Below are 27,875 nucleotides of genomic sequence, written 5' to 3' on the forward strand. Positions count from 1 at the left end.
ACAGGACACCTTTAGAGTCAGGAGGAACACCCACAGAGAGATTCAGTTCTCTGTTTCTAATATGGTGCCCTCTTGTGGGCTCCTTCTGCCCCCTCTTCATCCGGAGTACTTTCATTAAATAGCCCCAGAAAGCAAGCCTTGTCTCCTGTCTAGACGGCCCTTCCTGCACGTCCTCCTCACACATCCTCCTAATCTTATTAACCCCCAGCTTCAGTTGAAATGATACACAAATGTTCTGCCCTTCTCCAGCCCCGAGTCCTGGAAGGACTGGATCTCATTCACCATTGGTCTGGGGACCGCCAGGCAGGGCAAAGGTGTACGGCAAGCGCGTGCTTAATCGACAGAAATTGAATCTCAGTCACGCAGATGGGTTTTCGGTTCTGAAGTCTGAGGTAAAGTCTGGCTGTCTTTGTTCTTCCTGTCACTCACACTGTTTTAATTCCTGCCCGGGTCACTTGCGAGCCTGCCGATGAAACCCAGGGCCATTCAAGTTGTCATCTTATCCCCTTGGCTCCAGATAGTTGAAAAAATCTTGTTTTAGCCAAATAAAAGGGAAAAGGAACAATGTCCGATGCTTGTTTATCTCAATTAGGAGGTCTGGAGTTCAGACACAGAAACACAGCTCTAATCAGCCAAATATGAGTGACGATGGCCTGGGAACAAAGACTCAGGTTACCATGAGTTCCAACAATTTCATGAAGTTTTGTAGTAACAAAGTCATAAATAAGGCAAGTTGCTTTTCAGACTCATTGGAGGAAGCATCAGGTAGGCGGGTTGTAGCAAAGACGGAAAACCTCTGCTGCAGGCCTCTTGAGCTACCACATGAATGTCTCTCTTAGCCTTTTGGTTGATAGAAAGGAGGGGTCTCCAATACATTTATACATTCAGAAGGATTCGCTATTGATTGCCATGCTGTTAGCTCATGTACGGAGGTAGGTGATGGCCCAAGGTAAATTATAATTGGACTCTGGACCTGCAACATCCAACCTCTCCTCAATTATGGGGCCTCTAACCTGTGAACTGGGCTTGCAGAAGGATGGTGCAAAGTGCCCTTCTGGTCATGGCTGACATGTGGATATTTCTGTTCTGTGATACCTGATGGCTAAATGGGCATCTCCTCATGTTATTTGGTTTTTTTTTATCGATTTTTATTTGTCTGATGGAAATACTTTCAGGATGATCAGTTCTGTTTTGATAACAAGAGTAGAACAAGCTCCATGTTGACCTGTACGCCACTTGTCCCCCCCCAACCCCGTTGTCATCTGGGTAATGAGCCTAGGGCTGGTTAGTTTTTACTGTCAGCTCGACATCATCTAGAGTCACCTAGGAAGAGGACATGCCTGGTGGTTTGATCAGACTGATCTGCAGGCATGTGTACGAGAGATTATTTTGATTGATGAAGGCTGTGTATGGGTCTACCGTGGGCAGTACTATCCCTAGGCAAATGGGCCCATGCTATATAAGAAAACTAGCTGAGTACAAGCTTGCGAGGAGGAGCAGTGGTCCTCCATGGCTTCAGTTCAGTTCTTGCTATGATTTCCTTCAGTGTTGACATCTTAGTGGCCTTTCTATGGCTGTGATAAGACACCATGACCAAGGCAACTTATAGAAGAGAAACTTTAGGGGCTGGAGAGATGGCTCAGTGGTTAAGACATTGCCTGCTCTTCCGAAGGTCCTAAGTTCAATACCCAGCAACCACATGGTGGGTCACAACCATCTGTAATGAAGTCTGGTGCCCTCTTCTGGCCTTCAGGCATACATGCAGAAAGAATATTGTATACATAATAAATAAATAAATAAATAAATAAATAAATAAATAAATATTAAAAAAATAAAAAAAAAGAAGAGAAACTTTACTTGGGGCTTCCAGTTTGAGAAGGTGAGAGTCCATGACCACCGGGGAGGGGAACATGGCAGCAGGCAGGCATGGTACTGGAGCAGTAACTAAGAGCTTACATTTGGTCTGCAAGGAGGAGGTAGAAGGGGCACACTGGGAATGGCATGGGCTTTTAAGACCTCAAAACCCACCCCCTAGTGACACTCCTCTCCCATCTCCACACCTCCTAACCTTTTCCAAATGGTTCCACCAATTGGGGACTAAGCATTCAATCATAAGAGCCTTTGGGGGGGCATTCCCATGAAATCACTGTAGTAACTTCAAAGTGTGAGCCAGATGACCCTTTCCTAAGTTGTCTTAGTTTCGTTTCCTCCCTCCCTCCCTCCCTCCCTCCCTCCCTTCCTCCCTCTTCCTCCTCCTCCTTCTTTTTCTTCATTTTTAAAATCACAGCTAAGGAGAAGCTAGTCCTAAATACATTTATCTTGCAGAGTCCAGAACCTGGAAGATTGATTACTCAGGGCCCATGGAGAGGCTAAGCATGTGATTTAGTTGGTATACCACTTGTGTAACATGCAGGAAACCTGGTTCAATTACTGATACCACAAATACTGAGCTTGGAGGCATCTGACTCCAATCGTAGTACTTGAACTGGAGGTAGGAAGATCAGAAGTACAAGGTTATCCTTAGATGCAAAGTGAATTCAAATCACCATGATCTACAAGAGACCTTCCTTGGAAGGGCTATGTCAGGAGTATATGGTTCTTCATAGTTGCCAACTAGGAAATCTGAGTGATGAAAAAGAAAGTTCTAGACTGGGAGGGCTGAGAGTCTAGTCACTCTCTCAGCTGCTAATGACACTGGCAGAGTAGCGTCACCCATGACTCCTTTGCCCCTCAGGTGTGGGGGAATGTGGAAGAGACTGAAAGCCGACCAGGAGACACTTCTGCCTGCAGAAGCTCATGTGTGCTTTTTCCTGCTCTTTAGAAATGACCCGACACACCTGAAAACCGCAGGTGCTAAAGACCATTTGACTACTTAACACGGGGAAGACTCCCGCGTGTCCAGGCACAGGGAACCCAGCGGTAGTGCTTGGTGGTAAGTGGTCCTCTGACCTTTTGGAAATTCTGGCCTCTCTGTGTCATATAAGGGCTGCATCTGGTCCTTGTGGTTTGGCAGTTAAGACAGATTTATCGAGTGTCAGTTACGTCTCTGGTTTGGGGAGGTCAAGTGAAGAACACTGTGGAGCAAGAAACATTCAGACAAATGTGACCTCCAGGTGTTTGGCATTGGAATGTGTTGGGGAGGTGGTGTTCCTCAGAATGAGTGAGAAGACTTGGGAAATTCACGTTCAAGTCTGCCCCAAAGCTCATTCATTACTCAGGAGTCACTGAAGCACACGGAGTAGTTCAGAAGAAAAGCGATTTCTTTAGGATAGCATTTGGTTTGAGGCTTCCCATGCAGAGAGAGGTGCGGCCTAAACACAAGGAAGTTCACACTGTGACCAAGAGATGGGGTTAAGAGGTAAAATGTTAGTTGCTTCTGCTGCCACAAGCAGGCTTTCACCCCGAAAGTGGTGGAGCAGTCCCTGATGGTGGCTATAATTGCCCCATTTTGCATTTGGGTTGTGAAGAAGGAAACAACCTGTGTATGAAGTGAGGTGAGGCTCTGGCAGAATCAAATGGTGGTGAGTTTCAGACTCCAGGCAGCAGGATGGCAGGGGAGGGGATGGTGTCTCATGGTAGACACAGCAGCTGCAGAGGAGCAGGTGATAACCATGGTGAAGATGATGATGATACTGATGGTGATTGGTAGTAGTGGTCCTTATAGTGGCAATATGATGGTGGTGATAATGTTGATGATATTGATGGTGATAATGATGGTGATGATGTTAACAGTGGTGATGGTGATGCTACTGATGATGCTGATGGTGACGATAGGGTGATAGCAATAGTGATGGTGACAATGACACTGATGGTGATGATGGTGAGGACAGTGATGATATTGATGGAAATGACAGTAATGGTGATGACGGTGCTGTTGAGGAAGGAACCCAGACACTGTGTGCTCCATGCACTTGAATTCACACCTAATCCTCTGATTTCTTTTGCCCCATGAGGAGGCAGAAATGGCCTGTTATGTGGCTCTCAGCTGCTTTGAACACAGGACGTGTGTTTGGTAACCATTTAGATCCCATGATGAGAAAGCCGCAAATCTCACTGTACAAGGGAAGGAGATATCCTCAAAGGAGGGAACTGCCTGGAAAACACTACGTAATTTAAAATTTTTATCATTGACTCTATAATGGCATCAAATTAATTCCACGGTAGATATCATTTATAGCAAATAGTTGTCCTAAAAGGCCTGAAGGAGTCATGAAGAATGCTGGGCAGGGGGGCCTGACTTGGCTGAAGGAGCGAGTCATAATTTCTTCATGTTTTTTTCCAAGTGTGCCCATTATTTATCAGCTCCAAGACAAGATATGTAACAGTTGTGTTATCTCAGGCATCACAGAAAAGTATTTTGAAGTCTCTTTACTTTGGAATGTTTTCAAATTTTGGTTGTTCTGGAGCCGAGAGCTATAGGATGGACTGGACTGATAGCGTGTATAAATTTTCTTTTTTTCGTGTGTGTGGGGGGGTGTTTCCAGATTGTCGCCTACTTGAACTGAACACACATGACTGAGAGCCGCATCTTCACATAGCTTTACTCTCACTTTAACCATGAGGGAAAGTGAGAAGGTAGATTCCACAGCTTTTAGAAACAGAAGGTCTTACCCATCGACCCCGAGACTTAGAGAGGGGCTGCTCAGTTGACTGAAGCGTGCCTCAGTCCCGAGGGCTGTCATAGACCGTCCCCTCAAACATGCCTTCTCCATCACTAGGCATTAGGGTCTCCCAGGGCAGAGTTTTATAGTCTGTAAGGAACATGATTGTCAACACTGTTGCAAACATGCCTTCAAGCAGAGACCAGGGCTCCCCGGTGGGTTGGAAAAAAAATATTAAAATGTTTATTCGCCTGCCTGAGCTGGAAAAGCTGTGGCATCCACATCTCTTTCACAGAAGCGTGATGTGTGTTGTATGTCTGCAGCTTTAAATAATTTACCCTGTCTTATTTCAAAGGCAACAGAAGTGCCAGGAAAAAGAAATCACGTTTTGCAGAGAGGCATAAGAACAGAAATGTTAAAACGCCCCTGGATAGCTTCCCCGTTGCTCATCCTGCTCACTACCACAACCACAACCAGACTTTGGTATTTCTTTGCTGAAGTTGTAGCCCCAAAGACACAAATATGCAAGTGGCATGGTTGGTGTTAGATCATAAAATGGGCGAGGGTTAATCTTTCCGGTTCGTGCTTGGATGTGTGGTGTACAGAGTCTAACATTACCTGCTGGTGTTTGCTACAGGAGTTGGGCAAACATTTGTTGAAATAGGGATCTCTGACTGCAGCAGGAAATGCCCCCCCCCGGCACCCTGTGCTTGAAAGCCTTGAAGTACACCATCTGTCATTTATCCTTCTGATAAGCCGTCCAGTGCCAGTCTCCTGGCTTGGTGGACAACCACTACCTGCTGGACGTCATGATCTCTGCAAGCAGAGGTTAGTTAGAGCCACGCGTTGAGTTGGGGGGGGGGAAGGAAGGGAGGGGGAGAGAGATCAAGAGATCATTTCTTCTGTCTCTACAGAATTTGAGGGTTTTCTGTTTGGTGAAGTCATCCCCACAACCTGACATTTTCTGGAATGTTCTGCAGGCAACAAAAAGAAACAACAGTGATTAACAAACTTCCTATTGTATTAATGGGGAAAAAATAAAACCCTTCACTCATGGGGATGTGTTCAGAGACCCCCTCCAGGGTGTCATGGAATTCTGAACCCTACACTTACTCTGTTTGTTCGGTGCTGGCTTGTGACCAAACTTCATTTACAAATGAGCAACAGGAGCCCAGACGCAGCTCAGTGGCCCTGCATTTGATCCCCAGCTCCAAAACATTAACCAATAAAGCACGTGGCAGAAAAGCAGCCAATGACAAAATGGAGCAGCCATAGCAATAGCCCGCAGTGAACGTTATTTAAAACTTATTATTTCAAGAATTTTCTGTTTAATGTTTTAAAATTATGGTGGGTGTGAATAACTGTGGCTGATGTGGGGTGGGGTGAGAGGGCATGACTGTAGAATTATTAGAAAAATCCTCACTTTCTTGGGAGGTGGAGGAAGAGGATGGAGAGTTCAGGGTCATTCTCTGCTATATGGTAAGTTCAAGGCCAGCCTGGGCTATGCAACACATTGTTGTGTGTGTGTGTGTGTGTGTGTGTGTGTGTGTGTGTTGGGGTTAGAGCTGAGGAGGTTGAGTGTCTGCTGACTAGTAACATAGTCAATGTTTTCATTCAAAGTTTCTTCTTTCCATATATTTGCATTTATGAATTATCTCATTAAACAGTGTGGCATTTAACAGTAGGCACATGCTCAGGGAGCTATGTCTGAGAAGCGGGGACCCTGTACCCTCTGTCCTTGAGATGGACCCTGTGATGCCTTGGGTTGCTTGCTACACAGTGGCCACGCCCTGAGACCTTGAACCACCACCAATCTAGGCTGAGTTCTTGGTGGGTGGTTTGGTGAGAACCCCAGACATTCTGGTCTGATCATAATGTTGTTTTGGCGGAAACATCTAGTTTAAGTGGCTTTTTATGTCATTATTCTTCCTGGATAAAGCAATTATCCTTTTCAAGTCTGAGTCTGTTTACTCCTTTTCCTTAAGTAGACAAGACAGCATGGATGTGTCGATGTCAGAGAGGGTGTCTGCCGCAGGTAGACGGGTTGCTCGTGACTTCCTGTCAGGGTGTGCATGAGGTTGTCTGGCCTGCAGGCCTGGGGTGCTCATGGCTATGGGTTTGCCTCAAGGGCAGTGAGGAGTAGAAGGGAGAGGGAAGAAAGAAGGGAGACACACTATTGTAGTTAGGGTTTCTATTGCTGTGATGAAACACCATGACCAAAAGGCAAGCTGGGGAGGAAGGAGTTTGTTTGGCTTACACTTCCATATTGCTGATCACCACTGAAGGAAGTCAGGACAGGAAGTCAAACAGGCAGGAACCTGGAGGCAGGAATTGATACAGAGGCCATGGAGGATGCTGTACTGGCTTGCTCAGCCTGTTTTCTTTCTTTTTTTAAATTGTTTTAATTGAGCTATACATTTTTCTCTATTTACCTCCCTTTCTCCCCTCTCCCCTTCTATCCTCTCCTGCGACTGCCACACTCCCAATTTACTCAGGAGATCTTGTCTTTTTCTCCTTCCTATGTAGATCCATGTATGTCTCTCTTAGGGTCCTCTTTGTTGTCCAGGGTTGTGGACTGTAGCCTGATTTTTCTTTGTTTTATGTCTAAAAGTCACTTATGAGTGAGTACATATCATATTTGTTTTTCTGTGTCTGGATTACCTCACTCTATATGGTTATTTCTAGATTCATCCATTTGCCTGCAAATTTCAAGATGTCATTATTTTTTTTACTGCTGAGTAGTACTCCATTGTGTAAATGTACCACATTGTCTTTATCCATTCTTCTGTTGAAGGGCATCTAGGTTCTTTCCAGGTTCTGGCTATCATGAATAATTCAGCCTGTTTTCTTATAGAACCAGGGACTACTAGCCCAGGGATGGTAACACTTACCATGGGCTGGGCCCTTCCCCATCAAAATCACTAGTTAAGAAAATACCCTACAGCCAGATCTTATGAAGGCATTTTCTTAATTGAGGTCCCCTCCTTTCAGATGACTTTAACTTGTGTCAAACTGACATAAAACTAACCAGGACACATCCTGAGAAGAGAATATGTGTTTGGCAGGAATGGTGTTGAGGACTCTGAAGTTGGCAGAATCCCATGGCAAGAGGTCTTATTATGCCTTGGAGAAAGGTCTCAGGTAGCCCAGGCTGGCCTTGAACACCTGATTCTCCTGCCTTCACCACCAAGTGCGTGGACTACATATGTATGCTACCATCTCTGGTTTTATGTGGTGCTGGATTGAATCCAGGGCTTTGAGTATCTAGTGCTAGGCAAGTACTCTACTGACTGAGCCACACCTCAGCCCCCAAAGATCTTGCTGCTGCTCGCTCCCCATTCGCTCTTGACAAAGCAGATCCTGGACCACGGATGACCGGCTCGTTTTTCTTTGTTCTGTAGACTAGAAAGGAATGAGGTTGCAGATGTGGCTGCATATTTAGGTTTCTGGAGTCACGACACGAAGTGACATTGCTAATGTTAGGGGCTTTAGCTGGCTACTGGTGGAAAACCAGCTCAGAAGTCCCACAGGTAAGAACCGTAGGCCTGGGAGTTAATTGACCTCTTTAACTGAAGTGGGTGTTCTCTGGTTCCGGAACGGCTTGAGCCAGGAGCCCAAAGACTGTCTGGGAGAAGCAAGCTCCTTCCTCTTTCAGGCTGGCTTTGCTTTAAGAGCCCCTTAATGACTACTTTGTACACAGACCTGGCACACTGTCACCTTCTGTCGGCCGGCAGGGGAAAGGCGCCATCATTGTGTGGTCTCCACACTTGTCCCTCAGGGGATAGTGTCAGACTTCATAGGCATCTGTCAAAGAACCTGTCTCCCAGGTCCATGCAGAAGCTCAGGGGAGCCAGGATGTGAGAGCATTGAGACCATCCTTCAAACTAGGGAGGCCATACTTCTCAGGGTGCCGTGGGGGATGGGAGTTCCCTCTTTGCTTCTTCTCTAAAGCTTATTCTCATTTGTTTATAAAATTCTGAATTTGTGTGTGTGTGTGTATATATATGCATATGCATGCACTGTGGCTTTTGTGTGGAGGTCAGAGGACAGCTTGTGGGAGTTTGTTCTTTCCATTCATAATATAGACCTCAGGGATCAATCTCAAGTGGTTATGCTGGGCAGCAAGTTCTCTTTGCTGCTGAGCATCTTGCCAGCCCCTAGCTATCTGTCTTATGAAGGGAACTCACTGAAGAATTCAGAAGGGCAAGTACCAGAAAAGACTTAAGAATCCAGAGAGCCCTGTCAGCACAGGGACCTTCCGGGTGGTCCTGTGGGATGGCTCCCTCACCACTGTCTGTCTTTGGGTCCTGCTGCTCAAGGATTCAGTTCAAAGGGGTGCGACTCACCTCAGGCATCCTCTGGGGGCTGGGGAGGGGACCGGGCTGCTCTCTCACTGGACCATCCCCAAGCCAAAGGAGTGAGCATGCCTCTGGCACTGTCTCTTGGATTCAGGAGCTGCGTGTTCTTGTAGGAGGCTGTCTTAGGGTTACAGTTGCTGTGATAATGTGCCAAGCAATGTGGGGAGGAAAGGATTTAGTCTGCTCATAGTTCCATACAACAGTTCATCATCAAAAGCCGTGAGGGCAGGAGCTCAAGCAGGACAGGAACCTGCAGGCAGGAGCTGATGCACAGCCATGGAGGATACTGCTTACTGGCTTGCTCCCCATGGCTTTCTCATAATACACATATACACACATACATACATACACACATATACATACACACATACACACATGCACACACATACACACATACACACATACATACATACATACATACATACATACATACACACATACATACAGAAAGCAGCCTGCTGGTGCTCTAAGGACAGCTATGGCTTTCAAGTTCCTTCATATGGATTGGGGTGGAATTCATGGTTACTGAGTAGCCAGCATCCCAGGCCTGTAGCCAGGCTGTGCCTGGTTCCGGGGTGACCCAGGGAGAGGGTCCTGCATTCTGGGGCAGAAGTGTGCAATTCAGAGGCTGTGTGGGAAATGAGGAGGAGGAGGGGCACATTTTAGCTGAGCTGTGGCCACATTAGCCCTCCTCGTAGAAGTGAGAGTGGCAGCTGTCATCCTTCGGGCATCTGTGGACTTGGGGACTCTGTTAGGGGAATCACGGGCAGATCTCGGTGGGAAGCTTGCCATTTCCTCAGCTGTAGCTTTGAGAAATGGAAGGCTGAGTGGCCTGATCAGCTTCTGATGGAGGAGTTGATTTCATTGGTTAAATAAAGAAACTGCCTTAGCCCTTTAATAGGACAGAAAATTAGGTAGGCGGAGTAGATAGAACAGGATGCTGGGAGAAAGAAGCCGAGTCAGTGAGTCGCCATGATTCTCCCACTCCAGACAGACGCAGGTTAAGATCGTCCCTGGTAAGCCAGCTCATGGTGCTACATAGAATATTAGAAATGGGTTAGATCAATATGTAAGAGCTAGCCAATAAGAGGCTGGAACTAATGGGCCAGGCAGTGATTAAAAGAATACAGTTTCCGTGTAATTATTTCGGGGCATAAGCTAGCCATGCGGGCGGCTGGGTGCTGGGGACGCAGCCCACCACTCATATTACAACAGAGTGGCGCCCAGTGTGGTAATGAACTCCACGTAAAACCTGAGAGGGCTTAAAAAGGACAGAGAGAGAATTTAAGACAGTCTTTTGCTGTTTGTGGGTTGCGTGCCGCAAAGAAATTGTCCTGACTCAGCAGCAGGAAAAAAACTGGCTGTTTTAAAATGCCAGCTTTCTGCACTGTGCGATCTCTGTCTGGATCCCACAGGAGAAAGAGTCTTTAAATGGAGCATTTAGAATAAAGTGCTACGATTTGTTTGATGGCAACTAGACTCGCTGTGTGCCTAAAGGGAAGTCATTACATGCTGTGGCTCAGGGGCACCAAATGGCTCTGAGGCAGGAGCGGCTCAGCTCCACCATGCTGAACTGTGCTGGTCTCAGGCAGGAACTACCATAATTACCGTAATAACAGCGCAGTTAAGGTTTCGACTGGGCAGGACACACACAGGCGGTACCGTATTATCTGTATATGGTGCAACTTAAGTTTTTAAGAAGTGCTTAACATTTTAAGAAATGCTCCTGGATAGTTAAAAAATTACAGATTCACAATAGAACTGATTCAGACACTGTTGGATGAATGTACGTAGGCTTGAGAGAGAGAAAAAAATATATATAAAGAATAAAGTTAATGTCTTAAAAAAAGGGTAAAGTCTTTAAAGAGACAGAGTACAGATAGTTATAGATTAAAAGAAATAAAGAAAAATAAGCCACGTAAAAATGGAAAATTTACAGAGAGTCTGGATTATGTACATTGTGTTTTCTTTAAAATTTTTGACTATAAAGGAGCTAAATACAGAGAGACATTTCATTATGTGGTCTGCCAAACTACATGTATGTTCTAAAGGTATCATGACTTCAGAATTTGCGTCTAAGGATATGATGCTTTGAAGAGGGTCTTCTTTTGTTTTCACAGAGGATGCGACCCTGTGCAATATGGTATGATACACCACGCCCTCCTGAAAGGTTGCTGTGAACACCTTCAGAAAATTACTTCATTCAACTGCCGACTGAGATGACCCCGACACACAGGTTACACCATGAAAGACCTAATTAACGACGCCCCCATTCAGCAGGAAGCAGTTTGGAGAGAACAAACTGCGCCCATGTTCCCAAATATGGTTTATAAATGTTCTTTTACATTTAAAGGGGGTTATGATATAGATATGAATAATTTGCATTGGTATGGATTTTAAGGTCAATTTTGTTATATGTATTTCTGATATTGATTACTGTATTGTGATTGTATAGTTCATTTAAAATGTAATGTATAATTAGGAAATATAGGTTGCTAATGGATAATCATCGATAATAGTAAAGCTTGTAGTCGTGTTAGATTTTCTAGATGAGCATAGATATATTTCAGTTAGATAGGCATTCTTCATATCTTTCAAAGGCTATAGAATATGGCATTTAAATGTTTTAATAACTTAGGACTGTTATAGTGAGATACGTCTGCTCCTGGCAGCACCAATCTACTTCAAGAAGAAGATGGGCATCGAAGAGGCTTCTTATGGAGTTGGTTAGCCATTTGGGCAAGAAACAACTCTTGCCTGGACTGATGCATAAACTGGACACAGAGAAACCACAGAGAGAGGACTGCTGAACTTGCCTAAAGGTGAGATGATCTTTCGGGGTTCCTGATTTATAAAAGAGTCTACGAGACATTCTGCAGGACACAGCAGATAGTGACTGAACTGTCTTTGAAATTTCCTGCTTCATGAAAAATGTCTGCTGGATACTATGGACCTGAAGGCTGAAGATGGATGCCCCAACAGTACAAAAGAACTTTGGGTGACTGTCCAGGCAGCGAGATGTCTCTGTCATTTCTAGAGTTTTGGATATCTTGTTTGCTTAGGTAATATTATATCCTTCTGGAGTCTTTGATGGAGTTGAAGAATGGGGATGCTCTGTTTGTAGAGATGTGGGCGGGGCTCAGGGGTTAGAGAGGGAGCCAGGTCTGGCCACACAGGTGTCATAAGTGTCCATCTTATAATCTTCTACAAATACTGCTTTTCATATTTCTTCTTCTTCCTCCTCCTCCTCCTCCTCTTCTACAAATTAGCTCCCTATGATTTTGAATGAAAACACTGTATTAGGGTTCTCGAGAGGAACAGAACTTGATAGAATGAATCTATCTATACTAAAAAGGGAATTCAGTAGAGTAGCTTGCAGGCTGTGGCCCAGCTAGTCCACCAATAGTTGTTTCCTGACTGACAGACCAAGAATTCTGGAGTTGTTTCGTCTATGAGGCTGGGTGGCTCAGCCAGTCTGCATTCTACATTGGAGTCCAAAGAAGTAGGTTCTGGTTCCAGTGAAGGAATGCCTGCCTCAGCATCAAGTTGGACAAACTTGCCAGTGAAAGTAAGGGCAAGCAGGCAAAAAGCAAAAGCTTCCTTCTTCCAAGTCCTTTTACGTGGTCGGCCACCAGAAGGTGCGGTCCCAAGACAGGATGGGTCTTCCCACTTGAAATGATCCAGTCAAGAAAATCCCTCACAAGGGTGCCCAGATTTCTGGGTTTTAGTTACTTACAGATGTGGTCAAGCTGATTGGCCATTACAAACACTCCTTTGAATGCCTTTCTCCCAAGCAGGTGTGCTGCTCATAGCTGCTACCCCAACGCCTGGGAGGCTGAGGCAAGAAGGTTTCCAAAAGTTAGATGCCAGCCTGGGCTACACAGTATGACTCTATCTCAAAACAAAATTCTTTTCTTAAGTGAGATGATATTCTGGCACTCAGTAGAAAATATTTGTTAAGAAAAAAACTGTGTGCATTTAAAGCATGTAATTTAGGTGTTGACACACACAAGCACATGACCCTGAAACCAGGCTCGAAAGCTGGGGACCTTCAGACTGAACAAGGGTTGCTTCCCACCCGTTGTGTGCATTTCTGGCCCTGTCAGCAGGTGGCCACAGCATCTGCTCTTACTCTGGAGCGTGCAGGCCTGTAGTTTTGCAGAAGCCGAGTCCTCTGTGTTATTATACATAGCCTGCCCACTTGTGGGACACTCATCTCAAAATTCTCCCAGGTGTGCATGTGTGAACAGCTTGTGGCCTGATGCCCAGCAGTGTCCGCCTATAAACATGTCCCCACTAGCAGAAACCTTCCCCTGGGCAGGGACTCAGCTACCATGACAGGCTGCTGGCAGCACAGTGCTCTGGATCCCTGCCTGTGAGATTTCCACACAAATGCTTAGCTCTCCAGAGCAGTGCTTTCCAACATCCCTAATGCTGAGACCCTTTAATACAGTTCCTCAGGTTGTTGTGACCCCCAACCATAAAAATCATTTTCATTTGTACCTCATAACTATAATTTTGCTACTGATATGAATCATAATGTAAATATCTAATATGCAGGATATTGGAGACGCAGTCCCTGTGAAAGGGTCGTCTGACCCCAAAGGGGCTGCGACCCACAGGTTGAGAACCACGGCTCTGGGGTGAGAAAGCAGGGGTGGAATAGATTACTGACCCAGGAGTTGATTCCCTCCTATGGGATTCAGGAATCTGCTGTCCGTTCCCACCATGGCCCTTCTTGCTCTGGGCTTTCCATTTCTCTCCCATAGAGACCTTCTTGTAAGCCATCCATGAAACACCTCAGCCAGCCAGGGCCAGTTTGACTTGTAAAGGCGAAACTGGAGTCCTTCCCGCCGTGTGAGGTGAGCCAATCCCAAGGTGCCACCAAGGCTGCAGTTTCTCAGTGGTTCCTGGCAGAAGGGTGGCTCCCAAAGTTACGGAGACTAGCAGTGTGCTTTGGGGACATGCAGGGAACCTGTCTACAGACCTGTCTGGGTGAAAATCTAGGAGCTTCTAAACACGTCTGTGGCCCTTCCCGAGGCAAGAGTTTCAATGATTTTCCCAACCAAAGATACGTATACTTTCCCCTGATGGGTGGGGCTGGAGTTGAAAGGGAGGCTGTGGATAGTCTTGCCAGAGTTAATTTTGTAATGGAGTCCAAGGAATGGAGGAAGGTGAGGGAGAAGGGAGGCCTGTCTTGGGGAAAGAAGGGGATGTCTAAGGGTGTGTGTGTAATTGTGTACCTTGTCCCTCAGCAAGAGACTTGGCATCTGCCTCCCTCCTGGTTAGAGCGAGGCAAGAGTTCTTCCACGGAGCTACACCTCGGCTCTAGTTCCCACTCAGGAGGTTCTACATGTGTTTAAAAATCTTAACCACACACAGTACTCAGGCATCAATTTTCTCGTAGAGAACTGCTCTTCCAGGGGCCACTCTGTCATCCCCAACTTCCTTTCTCTAGGGGTCAAGCAATAGCTACAGCTCATGTGTGTTTCCCCTCTCCCCTGCCCTCCTCAGTCATCAGAGGCTCCAGAGACAGAAGGACGGGGGTCCTGGATAGAGGTAGGGACACCTGGATGGCATCCTTGCTTTGCCTGTAGTAGCTGTGGCTGTAGTTGTGTGTCTGAGCCTCTGTAGCCCGGGTTTACTCCTCTAGGTGGGAAGTGAGGACTAGACCCGAGTCACAGGTGGTAGTGAAGCGAATGGGGGAGAGTTGGTGACCGTGCTGAGCATATGCCAGGTGTCCAATGAGTGTTCTGTCACTCTGTGCCTGTAGCCTAGGGGTGTTACCCTGGACTGGTCATGATGGCACTTCCTCTGAAAGCTGCAGGCAGGTGAGGACTGAAGTGATGTCCGGTTGGAAGGGCACTGGAGGATTGACAGGCGATTCCTCCTACCAGAGAAAATGTACCCATCTGTGGTCTACCATACACAGCTACAAGTGACCCTTTTCCCCCCTCCCTCTTTTCCTTCCTTCTTTCCCTCTCTCCCTTCTTTCCTTCCTCCCTCTTTTTCTTCCTGGTTCCCATCCCTTCTCTCTCTCCCTCCCCCTTTCTTTCTTGTGGTGCTGTGATGAAACAGAGCTTCTGAATGGTAGACAATAGCTACCATTGAGTTGGACCCCAGCTCTGAAGGAAGAATTGTGGGAGCAGTATAAAGCCATGCACCCAGGTTCTGGGGTTCTGGAATATTGGACTTTTACCTCCTGCACCCACGAGCTGGGTAGCATTTGCTTGGCTGCTATGCCCAAGGGTCCTCCGACTTAAGTCTTTGGCAGGGCCGTGGGATGATGGGGGTCTAAGTCTTCAACAGGCTCTAAGTCTCTCTCCTCCTGCTGCTGGCTGAACCTCTCCTTCAGCCTCCACGCTGATGGAGTAGGCTACTGGGGCTATTGGTAGGGCTGACCCCACACCAAGGGTCGTGGAATAACCTGGAGTCCCCAAGCATGCGGAGTACACGTTGGTTACTGGTGCTTCACATAGAGGTTTGCTATCTGGAGTTCTTTTTCACTTCAAATCCCAGGATCATTATATAAACAGAGCCGGGCTCAAGCACCTGTCATGCTAACTTGAAAAATAATTTGCAGTCAGATCCCGGTCCGGATCTTACATTGAAATAAATTCCAGATGGACTAAAGGTCTGAAGGAGCCAGGTAAAATGCTAAGCCCATAAAAATAGTGAATGATTTACTGGGTGGGTGCCACAGGGAGGAGAGGAGCTGGGTGGCCTCAGGGCTTTTAATTTGATGGACACTCACCATGTGGGGGATGACTGGGGGAGACCCCAGGTGCTCTGGAGCAATAGTTGTGGTTCCTAGGAGGCATCGTTCAGCTCAGGCAGTAGATGCAGCCTGCGAAAGAGCCCAGAGGCAGCCACTGAGGACTGGGGTCTCTCCATGATGGATGCCAGTGAGACTGGCTTAGTGGGGAGAGCCAAGAAGCTGATGCAGGAGGAAGCGATTGTGCCAGCACCAGGGCGTTCCCAGTGGGGCTGGCTTTCCTCAGACCACTGTGGCCTTACCAGCTTTAGAGATGACAGTTCCTGTGTCCTGGGGTCCTCTTCAGTTCTCAGGAAATCTGGCAGGCAGGAGGGAGCACTGAGCAGAAAGTGGGGTATCTGGGAGGAAGCCTCACGGCTGGTGCATGTCTCAGTCTCTGGTCCATGTGTTGGGAGCCACACGTCACAACTGGCATACTGTCCTGTAGCTGACCCATCCTGCAGCTGAGATTTCAAAGAAGCCTTGTAAAAGAAGTGACACTTTGTGTCTCTGTGTGTTCATGTGTGCAGGTGCACATGTGTACCTGTGAGTATGGAGTCCAAAGGACAGCCTTGGGTGTCATTCCTTAGGTGCCACCTAACTTGTTTTGCATTTCGAGACAGTCTCATACTGGGCTATAACTTGCCAAGCAAACTAGACTAGCTGGTCAGCCATCCCTGGGGTTCTTCCGTGTCTCCCTCTCCCAACAATTAGATTCACGCCTGCGTGCCACTGTGCCTGGCTCTTCCTGTGCGTTCTGGGGATCGAGCTCAGGTCGTCTCACTGACTGAGCCATCGCCATACCCTACACCCACGTGAGAACCTCTTATTCAGCCACAGTCTCCTGGAAAGGAACCGGTGGGCTGTACTGCTGTACTGGACGCAACTGGAATACTAAGGTGCATCCCGGGAGGTTTAGTGTCTTGATCTTCTGGTCACTGGGTAGCATGTGTGATCAGCATGGAGCCACCAGCTTTCTCAGAGACCAGGGCAGAAGACAATCTCACGGCATCAAACCAAGCGGCATTTGAGTCCTAGAGAGATTAATTTCAGGAGGAAATCCTGATTCTATCATTGCAAATCCCCCCAGGGGACCCCTGGGCTGCAGGGAAGAATTTCAATCATGGCAGTTTGATAAAGCGCCCACTGAATGAATCTCCTCTGTGAGCAGTGTTGATCATGAGGCACGTTCGCAGGCCCCTAGGGAAGCTGCAAACTGACTCTCATTTGGGGAGAAATCAAGAAATGCTCGTTTCTTAAAAGGCTCTGACCTCAACAATATAATATATCCTGGAGACAAGCAAGAATTTGATGCATAGGAACATGTCCCAGTGTGTTACAAGACGTCGAATCCCAAGGTACCAACTTCCACTCTCCCAAGACTTCCGCCCTTAGGATGGAAAGGTCCCCAGGTTGTTTACAGTATCTCTGTGGCCTCCTGACAGAGCCCCCCTTCCCGTTACACCCCAGTTCTGATAACCTATATAACAAGTACTAGTGACACACAGTGTCCAGCAGAACGTGGTCTATCCTGTTTGTGTTTTTATTTCCTCTTTAGAGGGGGATGATATTAGTGGTCTGCCTCACTGTAGTATAATTTGGTGTCCTTGAAGGTGAGATTATTTGATAAAATATTAGAAGAACATGAATTGATCTTTATCAAAATATTTCTACATGAAAAGAATAATCAGGGTGTGGATTTGGCACTAGAGGAAGAAAAAACTGTGAGGGTTGAGAAACAAGGCTTGGGAAGAGCTGGAGGCAGGACCAGGAGGAAAGACTTCTGCAGGGGGCAGGACCCCAGTTGGGTTTTGAAGGTTGAAGAGGAGTTGGATGACGGCCTGGGAGGAAAGAGTGTAGAAATGCCAGGAGCCAAAGTCAAGAATGCAAATGGCACCAGATGTTCTAAGGGCTGAGGCTCCTGTAGGACTGGTGGAGGCGTAGTGGACCTGGAGGGGTGCATGGTGAGGAGGGAAGGAGGGGATAGAGTCAACAGGTCCTCCAGACTTCTGAGAAGCATGACCTGGGAGCTGCCACTCAGCTCCGGGGACAGACCAGAAGGGGAGGGAACCCCTCCTCTGAGTTTTCATTGTAGCCTGCAAATTTCTCAGGGGCTGGACAGCCAGGGAACTCAGGGAACTTATAGGAGACCCGCCCATTGAGTGTTTCCTGATTGGTTGCTGGGGCAGTCAGTCCAAGTAGCCACTCTCAGACATTACTGTGGTCTTTTCTGGGCACTTTGTTCTTAGAATCTCAGGGCGCATGCTCAAATCCTGTGATGGAGGGGGAGCCAAGAGGGAGACATACAGACTAGCAAATGAAAGAGCATTGGTGTATGTGTCTGGGACCAAGCTACCTTAGCTGACCACCTTGAAGGGGACACTTTTGACCTTGACCTAGCACCAGAAGAATGTGTTAGCTTGCAAGGGCTACACTATTTGGTTTTAAACGGAAAGCAGGAAGTAAGACTTGGATAAAAATCTTCTATTTCCTAAAAATGATTAATTAAAAAGATTTTAAAAAAAAACCAACTTCTAAATGAAAATGTGAGCAAGTGCTAGCTAGAGTTTGTTATCAGGTTTAGATGAAGGTGTGGCCTCTTGTCAGTCATCTTGCATCCAGCTACTAAATAGGAAAGATAAGTCTCTCCCATTCCCAACATTTTAAGCAGGCTTTAACAAGGCACAGGGCACCCACTACTTCGTAGGGATGGAGTTGATGGTGAAGATGGTGATGATGGTGAAGATGGTGAAGATGTCATGATGATGATGGTGAAGATGGTGAAGATGGTGATGATGGTGAAGATGGTGAAGATGTCATGATGATGATGGTGAAGATGGTGAAGATGGTGAAGATGGTGGTGATGGTGATGATGTCATGATGATGATGGTGAAGATGGTGAAGATGGTGGTGATGGTGATGATGTCATGATGATGATGGTGAAGATGGTGATGATGGTGATGATGTCATGATGATGATGGTGATGATGATGGTGTCGATGGTGTCGGTGATGGTACAACCAATACTTTAAAAGTGCCTGATAGGTGCCAGGGACTTTCTGGGCAATATTCTGTCATTAACTCATTGAACCCTATCAACAATCCAAAGAGAGGACCCTAATGCTGGCCCCCTACTGACCATCCTTTCTGTTCTGCAATGAATGCATGGACAATGAGTTGGGAGGGGTGCTCCAGGGGGACAGTGGCTTTGTGTGGGTGACACAGGTGATTCCCTGTGGTGTGTGACATGTTGCCACCATCCAGTTTGCTAGCACTAGGCTTCTACGGTACAAGGTGACGTCATTATTGTCTTTGTTCCCCTATACCGTCACCGCCATTCCTCCTTCCCGTCTTCCTCTCTCCCTGTCTTCTTTCTCCTTCTCTGCCTCCTTTCCTCTCTTCTATTTATTTCTTTTTGATAAAGGATCTCATCCTAGCCTAGTCTGGCTTGAACTTCACCGTGTAGCTCGGACTGTCTGGGGGCATGTGGCGAACCCCCTGCCTCAGCCTCCCAAGTGCTGGGATTATAGGAGCCACCACCCTTGCCACACCATTTCTTTAAGGAAAGTATCTGAAGTCAGCTTTCCCACTAGGAGAAGTTCAAGAGGGATGTGGCTTCCCATTCATGGTCCCTGGCAGTGTCTGGATTGTTTCCAACTATGGTGACTGTGGTATTGAAACCAGCAAGAACCATTGTGCAGCCGTGGCCACAGTAAGCCTGAAGCACCACTTCCTGGTCTTTGTGTTTAGAATGCAAATCCAATCAAACCCATTGCTGCATCTGTCTCCAGAGTCAGGTGTGTCGCTGTCCCCATTTTACAGGTGAGAAAACACAGAGTTGGAGCGAAGTGTCAGAGACGAGTGTGCAGAGTGGCCTCAGGCTGTGACTGGTGCTCAGGACGGTGCGGAAGACTGCAGTGTACTGAAGCTCATCCTGGCCTCCATGCCTGGCAGAGTGAACCTCTCTCTCTTTCCTTCCTTCCCAGCCACCAGGAGAGGTTCATTAGTCATTTTTTTTCCTTCTTAGACTTACTTTATTTTTAGTGTATATGAGTGCTTAGCCTGCATGTATTTCTGGTGTACCACATGCGTACCTAGAGCTTGAGAAAGTGGTGAGCCTCCATGTGGGTTCTGGGAATCGAACCCCAGGTCCTTTGTAAGAGCAAGAAGTGCTCTTAACCACTAAGCCAAACTCTCTGAGCCCCTATTAGATACTTAAAAAAAATCTCTCCCCCTCCTGCTTCTTGATTGAGTCTCACTCTAGCTCAGGCCTGTTGTGAACTCACTGTGCACTCAAGGTTGGTTTGGAACTCATGGCTATCCTCCTGCCTCAGCCTCCAAAGGACGGGGATTTCAAGCATGTTCTTTAATCCATAGCTGGCTCATTCTTCAGTCTTTGGCCCCGATGGAGCACAAAGAGCTTGTTCTTTCCTCCTGGCTGTGGTTTCAGCTCTTTTCCCCGGGAAGGTCTCTGCATCCTGGCTCCGAGCCTGTGGGGCTGCCATGGAAGCCCATCGTCTTGCAATTTCTCCCCTGGTGTGATGCGTTTAGGATTTGGGACTTCCTTTATGCCATGTGGTGCCTGCATATGCCTAGGCAGCTCCGACTGCTGCTCCCAGCAGCTTGTGTTAAAGAGCTTGCGACCCCCTCTCATCCTGCCAGTGCCTTGCCTCTCCTTGTCTTAATCCTCTTCTCTGCAGCTTTCCAGGCCCAGCAGGACACTTGGCTAGCAGGAACAGTACTGTCTGGCTTGATTCTCCTTTTTTGGGCGATTGCTTCGGTCTGAGTATGAGCAAGCACATGTACACGCACCCGCAGGCACCATCTGCTTCTGCTGGGGGAGGTAAACACCTCCACTTTGCTCCAGAGCCATCACTGCAGGGCTTGGGACAGCATATCATAGCACCTGAGCTGCTCTGGGGACGTGGGGAACAGTCTACTGAGACCCCAGATTTGTGGGGTATGGAAGTCACAGTTCATAGTGGGCCCCTGATAGCATGGGAACCATTTCATTTGTGGGTAGGTACAATGGTTTTGTCCCCCAGCACTAAGTCAGGCCCTTCTTTTACCTGCTGGCCCAGCCTCCCTGCTCCCTCCTTCCTCCTTCTCTCCCTCTCCCTCTCCCCTCCCTCTTCTTTCTTATCATACTTTGCTTTGGCCCTGTGGTATTCGAGTCTGCATTAAAAGACCCAGAAAGCTCCAAGAGATATATTTTCATGCTCAAAATAAGATCCAAGGTTCTTAGCACAGCCACAAGACACGCCCATCGGCAGCTCCTCCCTCTCCCCCATGATCCACCCCTAGGCTGTCCAGCCTAGTCACACCAGAGGCTCACTGTCTTCCAGTCTGTCCCCACTCCATGTCTTCACCAGCACGGCTTCTGTCTGTAGCACTTTTCCCTGAAGAGCCACATCAGCGCCTTCGTTATCTCTCTTGGCTTCCATCTTCCCTGGCTTGGTGTCCTGGTAAGCTGCCACCTGGGGGAGGAAGACACAGGAGGGTTATTTTCAACCACCAGACTCTCGTGGACCTGGGCCAGACAGAGACTCTCATGCCCGCCCTCAGGGGCTGATATGAGCTGCTACACGGCGGCCCTGGCTGCCCATGCGCCTAACCCATTCTTCCCGTCCCTCTTCCCTGTTCTGATTTTGCAGTATGCTCCCTGGCCTGTATGTGGTACCCACGACAGTTGTTTTTTTCTCACACGAGGAGAGTGGCACTTTTTCTCTAGTGTGGTGTTCAGTGCCTGAAACAGGCCTGGCAGTCGCGGGTATCGCGGGAATTCCAGGCGCTAGTGATAGTCGCGTACAGAGGCGTCCGGGGCAGCAGTGTTTGTAGACGGCCTCAGCGGACTGGGACTAGGGGGCGCTCATCACTAGGCTGGGACTCTCTCTTCTGTTGATTCTTGGATCTGTCTGCAGAGCGTAGGGCATGCTGCGGTGATAAGTGACCCCCTGCCTCTGCAGTTTTCACAGCCTGGGGAAGCTCGCTTCTCGCTCCCACCACCCACCACCTGTCCATTCTGATCGGCTGGAACCTCTGCTCTGCTGCTGCCCCACAGGGACCCAGGCTCATCTGGCGCTTTCCACGAGGGGGAGAGAGGTGTCTAGGTGATCTGCCCTCCAGTCTCGGGTGCTCAACCCCTCAGCTACACTGGGCTGAGAAAAGACCATATGGTCCATCCTATGAAGGTGTCCCGGGCGGAAAGATCCAATCGAAGCTTTGCACCAGGGTAACCGTCGCAGCTCTTGGGAAAGGAGCTGAGCTGAGGGTGAGGGTAAGGGTGCAGATGGAGCTGCTGGAGTCACCATGAGCCCTGTTCCACATCCAGCAGCAGAGGCACCAGGGTCTTCCTATGAGCCCAGCACCACAGTCCTGCTTGTTATGGCTGAGTTTACTTCTGAAGCCCTCAGAGGTCTGCTGCTGGTGCCTGGGGCCCCAAGACGTTTGGGGGCTGCCCTCAGAGAGGTACAGTCTCAGAGGAGCAATACTTGGTCTGGAGGCCACCCACCCATAGTGCTCCTTGGTAAAAAAAAAAAAAAAAAAAAAAAAAAAAACCCGTAGTAACCACTTCCCCAGGAGTTTCTTTATCTCTTAGTCTTGGTCTCTCTAGCCTGGGGTTTCACCAATGAGTCAGGCATTCTTCCACCTTCATCTAGATTTTGGCACCATGGGGGTGCTTCTCCACTTAGGATGAGTTAACTTACGATATGCGAAAACTCACTGTGCAGCTGGGCTAGAAGGCTGAGCCAGGAGGCTAGTCTGGGGTTCAGGCTAAGCTCAAGGGCAGCTTGGGCAACCTTTCAAGTCTGTCTCAAGATAAAAAAAAATAGAGAATCTGAGATGTGGCTCAGTTGTCAACTACTTGCCTAGAATGCATGAGACCCTGCGTTCAATTCCTGTTACTGGCACCACCCAAAAAATGACTAATGAGCTTGGGAAGGCCATTCTCTCCCTGAACTGGATCTCCATCCATCATACACCGGGGGGGGGGGGACACAAGGCTACCTGCCATTTAAAAGGACGGTCAGTCTGCTGAGAGGGTGGCGGGGACAACTCAGGAGACCCCTGTACCCAATACTGAGCCAGTGAGCGTGTGGCAGAGGTGGGCTGTAGCATAGGTATAAGTAAATATTATGGACACAGTGATTCTTCTGGGATCTACTACAGCAGGTGTTTGTTTAAACTTTCCAATGCTACTGGTATGGTACTGAACTCAAGTTTTAACACAGCCTCCATCCTGGGTCAGCACTTTCATAGGCCATCCCTCATACACTTTGCCTCTTTATGTCTTTGAAAGGCTTCATTCAGAGCCAGAGGGAGAGGCTGAAGAGATGGCTTAATGGTTAAGAGCCTGTGCTGTTTTTGTAGTCTATGTGAGTTCAGTTCCCGGCACTAATGTTGGTAGGTACCACAATGGCCTCTAGGGAATCTGGCGCCCTCTTCTGGATGCTGTGGGCACTGCATGTACATTTATACTCCCTTATATACATAGTTAAAAATAAATCTTAAAAAAAAAAGAATTGGGGAGATTGAACCTACCCTATTGACCTTCATTTTTTTTTGTTTTAAAAATTTATTTACAGGTATGGCTCTGTTTTGTCTGCCTGTATGTCTTTGTCCTGTGTACAGTGTCTGGTGGTGGTGCCTGCAGAGGCAAGGCAAGGGTATCAAATCCCCTAGACTTGGAGCTAGAGATGGTTGTGGGCCACCATGTGGAGGCTGGGAATTAAACCCAATTCTCTTAACTGTGGAACCATTTCTCCAGCCTCCCATTGAGCTCCTCTCTGATATTCAGGGCACCGACAATGAGGTACCCTTGTCTTTCACAGCGTTTGAGCTGGTTTAGCATCCTGTTCAGATGAACCCAGCCTGGACTGTCTAGTTGATGGTTTTGCTGAGGAAAAGCTGGGTATGGAGAAGTGGGTGCTATGACCTACCAGGTCACTTATTCATGGGAGAGCACCACAGACTGCTTTAAAGGGTGCTGACATCATGAGAGAAGCAGGGTGGGCTCTTGTGCCATGTGTACAGATAACTCACGAATGAATTTTGCAAAGCTCTTAGTCATAGGCCCAAACCCTGGACAGTGATATTTTCCTGTTAAATTTCACATGGCACCCAGGACTACCAGCTTCTGATTTTGCCTTTAAATGAAAGAAACAGGGAGCGGAGTGGACAGGACATGGGTCTGTGCCCACATCAGTCATGCTGACCCAGCTGTCACAGACTTCTGCTTGGATTACGTGCAGGGCACAGGGAGTCTATGCACACTGCACAATACTCCTGTCTTCCATATTTCCCTTCTTTTTGGAAGTGGCCAAAGAGTTGTGACAAGCCATCACTTGCAGACAGCTCCCCGGAGAGGAGACTCGTGCTTACTGTGGCCATTGCCTTCCCCGCTCCTGTCCAGCAGAGTCCTGTGCCTTTTCAGACATCCGTCCCTTTTCCTGGTCTCCATATATATCGAGAGTGGGGACAAGAGGAGCCTGAAGGTTCTTGAACAAAGGTTTCTCCTTTTTTCTTGGGGACCTTCCAGCATCCCCATGCTCCCCCATTTCATGTACTTCCATGCAAAGATGCCTAACTTTGCTAGATCCATTTAACTGCAGCCCAGGTGTCCATCCGTCTTACACATGGGGTTGAGTAGAGACTGGTCACTCGCTATTCCTGAGGCTGGTTCACTTTGGGGGCTTACAGCTCTGTGTGTGCTTCCAAGTCTCCCGATATACACTAGGTTGTTGTTGTTTCTTATGAACCATTCCGGATTCTCTCAAGGACTTAGTCAACACATAAGCACCCCAGGTTCCTAGGTGGGTGGCTTTGAAGTAATGTCATGGACTCTGTTTTCAGGTTAGACACCCATTTCACTTGCTGAGTCTTCAAAAAAGGCTGAGAGATCGACAGGTACCTGTTTTAAGATCTAAGAGGGTTCACAAAGTGGTATTTCTTCTGCCTGTGTCTACTGATGCAAGTCAGCATGAACCTTGCTCCCACAGAGTCAGTAGAACTCTATGACTCTACTGGTAGGAAAGGGGCCTTGCTTGAAATGGATTTCTAGCCTTTAGAAGGCAGGACCTGGATGGCTATTAGCCTTCAGCAGCACTGGAAGGTGTAGCCCATCTTGACTTCCAGTCTCACACGCTCTGCTTCCTGTCTACGGTTATGTGAATAAGATCTTTCATACTCATCTCCCGTGGATACTGTTATGCCTTCGTCACTAGGATGGACTGAACCCTTTGCACCTGTGAGCCAGAATGAAGTCTCCCTCCCTTAAGTTGCTGGTGTTAGGAATTTTTGTCATCGATGCAAAAGTAACTGCTATTACCAACTGGGGGAGCATCAGCCCCGAGCCTCCCTCCTGGTACTGGTGGCAGCTAACAATCTCGAGTGGTCCTCGCCTGCAGAGTCCTGTCCCAATCTCTGCCTCAGTCCCCCTAGAGCCCTCTGCCCTTATCCTTCTGTACCTTCAAATTGTCCTCTTGAAGAAAGTCAGCAGGTATATGGCTGCAGGCTATCCTCCCCCAGTGCAACCTCATTCTAAATTAGACTAGCCCATGAGTCTGTCTTCAAAGAGAGCAACATAATGAGACTCTGGAATCTCAATGTAGGGAACTGGTGGTTTGGCCCAACTTACACATACGGTAATGAGGAACTTTTAATGGGTTCTTGGGTCCTGGGTGGGGTAAGATGTTTTAGGTCCTAAGGGTTGATTTCTACAAGTGGCTTCCCCTTTCATAAGCGGATCTCCATTTGATATAGCTGCATTAAATGTGAGGAGCTCTCATGGCTTGTGGTGTGAGTCTTGGGAAGGAACAGGTACACAGGAGAAAAATCTTGTTGCCATCCAGGTGTGTGTGGGGGGGCTCCTGATAAGGTTATTCCAAGTGAGATTGGGTTCTCAGAAGTTCCCAGAGGACACGAGGCCATGCCTGGTGAAGGGCCTGGTTGCCATGGCTGGATGTAGCTAGGGACTCTGCTCCATATCCAAGAGTCATCCAGAGAGAAGGCCAAGTGGGTTAGCCTTGCAGAACCCTGGATACCCAACCCAACTAGGTCTTTACCAAAGATGGAGGCAGTCCGGACAAGATTAAAGAAGGGGTTTGATAGGAGTCATGGCCCTGAATCTGAAACATACTGGAAAGAGCAAGGAAAGCAGAAATCCACCTGCCGTGAAGCCTGGCTCTGGGACCGCTATCATCTTTGTGGTAGCTGACATACTTGCCTTTCCCAGAAGGTGAAACCCTGGCATTGGTACCTTATCATCTCTGTCCCAGGGAGGGAGTGACTTCCTGTTTACTGTGAGCCAATACTGCCTTTCAATAAATCCATTTTTTTGGTATCATAACTGGAGGTGGGGCGGAAGACCTGTGATCATAAGGCTTCCTGCTAAGAGATCCATTAACAACTTGGGAGGGATGCTGTATGCTCACTGGCCTGGAAAAGTCTGAACCATGGAACAGGAGAGAGCTGGGCCCCAGATGGCTTCACAGTGTTGGGGTCAGACTTTGACTTGCGGTCTCCAGGGTGAAGCAACCCACAGCTAGCTTTCTCAGCATCCAGGCTGCAGCCTCACGCAGTAAGAGATGGGAAGAACACATGCGAAACAGCACAGGAGCTGGCGCCCTGTGCAGTCTCAACCTACCTCAAAGGATGCCGGCCTCGGGCCTGCGTGGCTACTTCAATTTCATGGCCAAGCTGGCAAGTCATTTGAGTGACAGATTTTGTCTGCAGCAACATATAAAGTGACAGTTTCAGGAAGGAACGTGTCTTGGGGGCTCCTTAGGAATCCAAGGCTAGGGCTATAGCTCAGTGGTAGGGCACTTACTTGCCTGGCATGTATAAGGTCATAGGTTTAGTCCTCAGCACTGCTGGGTTAAAAAAAAAAATCAGGATGTCCCTGGATTTCAGAGATCAGTATCTTTTTTTCCCATTTTGTCATCCGTCTAAGCCTCTGGAGTGTTGCCCCTGGCAACCTCTTAAAAAGGGTCACCTGCCCTTGACTTCGAGACAGCCCATCCACACCTCTGCCATCTTCCTTCCTTTCTAGGAGCCTCCCAGCTGGTATAACAAATGTCCTTCACCTTGGGGGTCCCAAGGATGGTGTCAGCTGTTGTCAGCTCTCACATGCCCTGGATCTGGCTCACCTAGAGGGCGCCAGCGGTTGATATGAGCCTGTCCCTGTCACCGGTGGAAGAAAGCCAGCTTCCAGCAGCTGTGTTTGTTCACGTGGGGAGGTGCGCCTGTTGGGGATTATAAAATATTATGATCCCATATGTCCCACCAATCACGTCTGTTTCCACTTTTGTCTGATGTGTGTGTTATCACCCTGTTAGGAGCTGTCCTCGGGGAGACAGTGAGGGACGGCTTGGTGGTGGACCGACTCCTTTGGGTGACAAGTGTTTACAAGCAGCTGCAGGAAGCCTGGGCTGGTGTCTGGCTATCACTGCCGAGCCTCATCCCCAGGCGATCTCCACCGTCGTCGTGTTCAAGGTGGACAGACATGTTCTCTCCAGGCGCCCTGCGCAGGGCAGTGACGATGCGTACATACGACGCACACATGCCACCTTGTGAGGCTGGGCTCTGTCAGGCTCACTTTACAAACGGAGAAACTGAGCCATAGGAGCTTGAACAGAAGCTTAGGTTTTACTCTTTCATTAAATAAAAAAGTGTGTGTGTATATGTGTGTGTGTGTGTGTATGTCTGCCATATATGTAGAGGTGGGAGTTGGTTCTCTCATACCACACGGGTTTATGGGTTGACTCTCAAGCCGAGGCATCTTGAGGTCTTGTACAGCTTACAACCGGCTGTGGAGTACAGGAACTGGAGGGAGGCAGTCTGGCTTAGCCTACGGTCTGGTCCCTTTTGTAGCATCCTTTCAAGACGGCAAAGGTGACAGTATTGTCTGTGGACAAGTCTTGGGAAAGGGGAGGGGCTTATGGATGACTTTATTCTTTAAAGACAGCAGTGTCTGCTGCTATTGCCATGTCGTAAGTCACCCCAGGCTTGTGTCTTCAGAGGGTTCCCATGGCTTTGTCCCCGTGGGTCAGGAGTAGTGACACCTTGAACAGGGCCTACTCTGGGGTCTGACATAGGCTCACAGGCAAGGTGTCACCTGGAGTTGGCATTGACCTGGGGTGGGGGTTCTGTTCTCAAGCTCACC

General features: G+C 48.0%; 1 protein-coding gene across 1 annotated transcript in view; it reads left to right on the forward strand.

The window, feature by feature from the left end:
* Positions 1 to 27,875, forward strand: part of LOC130871432 (RIMS-binding protein 2-like) — a 179,640-nt gene that overhangs the window by 76,582 nt on the left and 75,183 nt on the right. The window contains 2 exon segments of the mRNA XM_057764767.1: positions 250 to 392; positions 2,822 to 2,932. Of these exon segments, the coding sequence (XP_057620750.1) occupies positions 250 to 392; positions 2,822 to 2,827 (149 nt within the window). The 3' untranslated portion in view covers positions 2,828 to 2,932.

This window comes from Chionomys nivalis, chromosome 3 (genome assembly GCF_950005125.1).
Source record: "Chionomys nivalis chromosome 3, mChiNiv1.1, whole genome shotgun sequence".
Lineage (NCBI taxonomy): Eukaryota > Metazoa > Chordata > Mammalia > Rodentia > Cricetidae > Chionomys > Chionomys nivalis.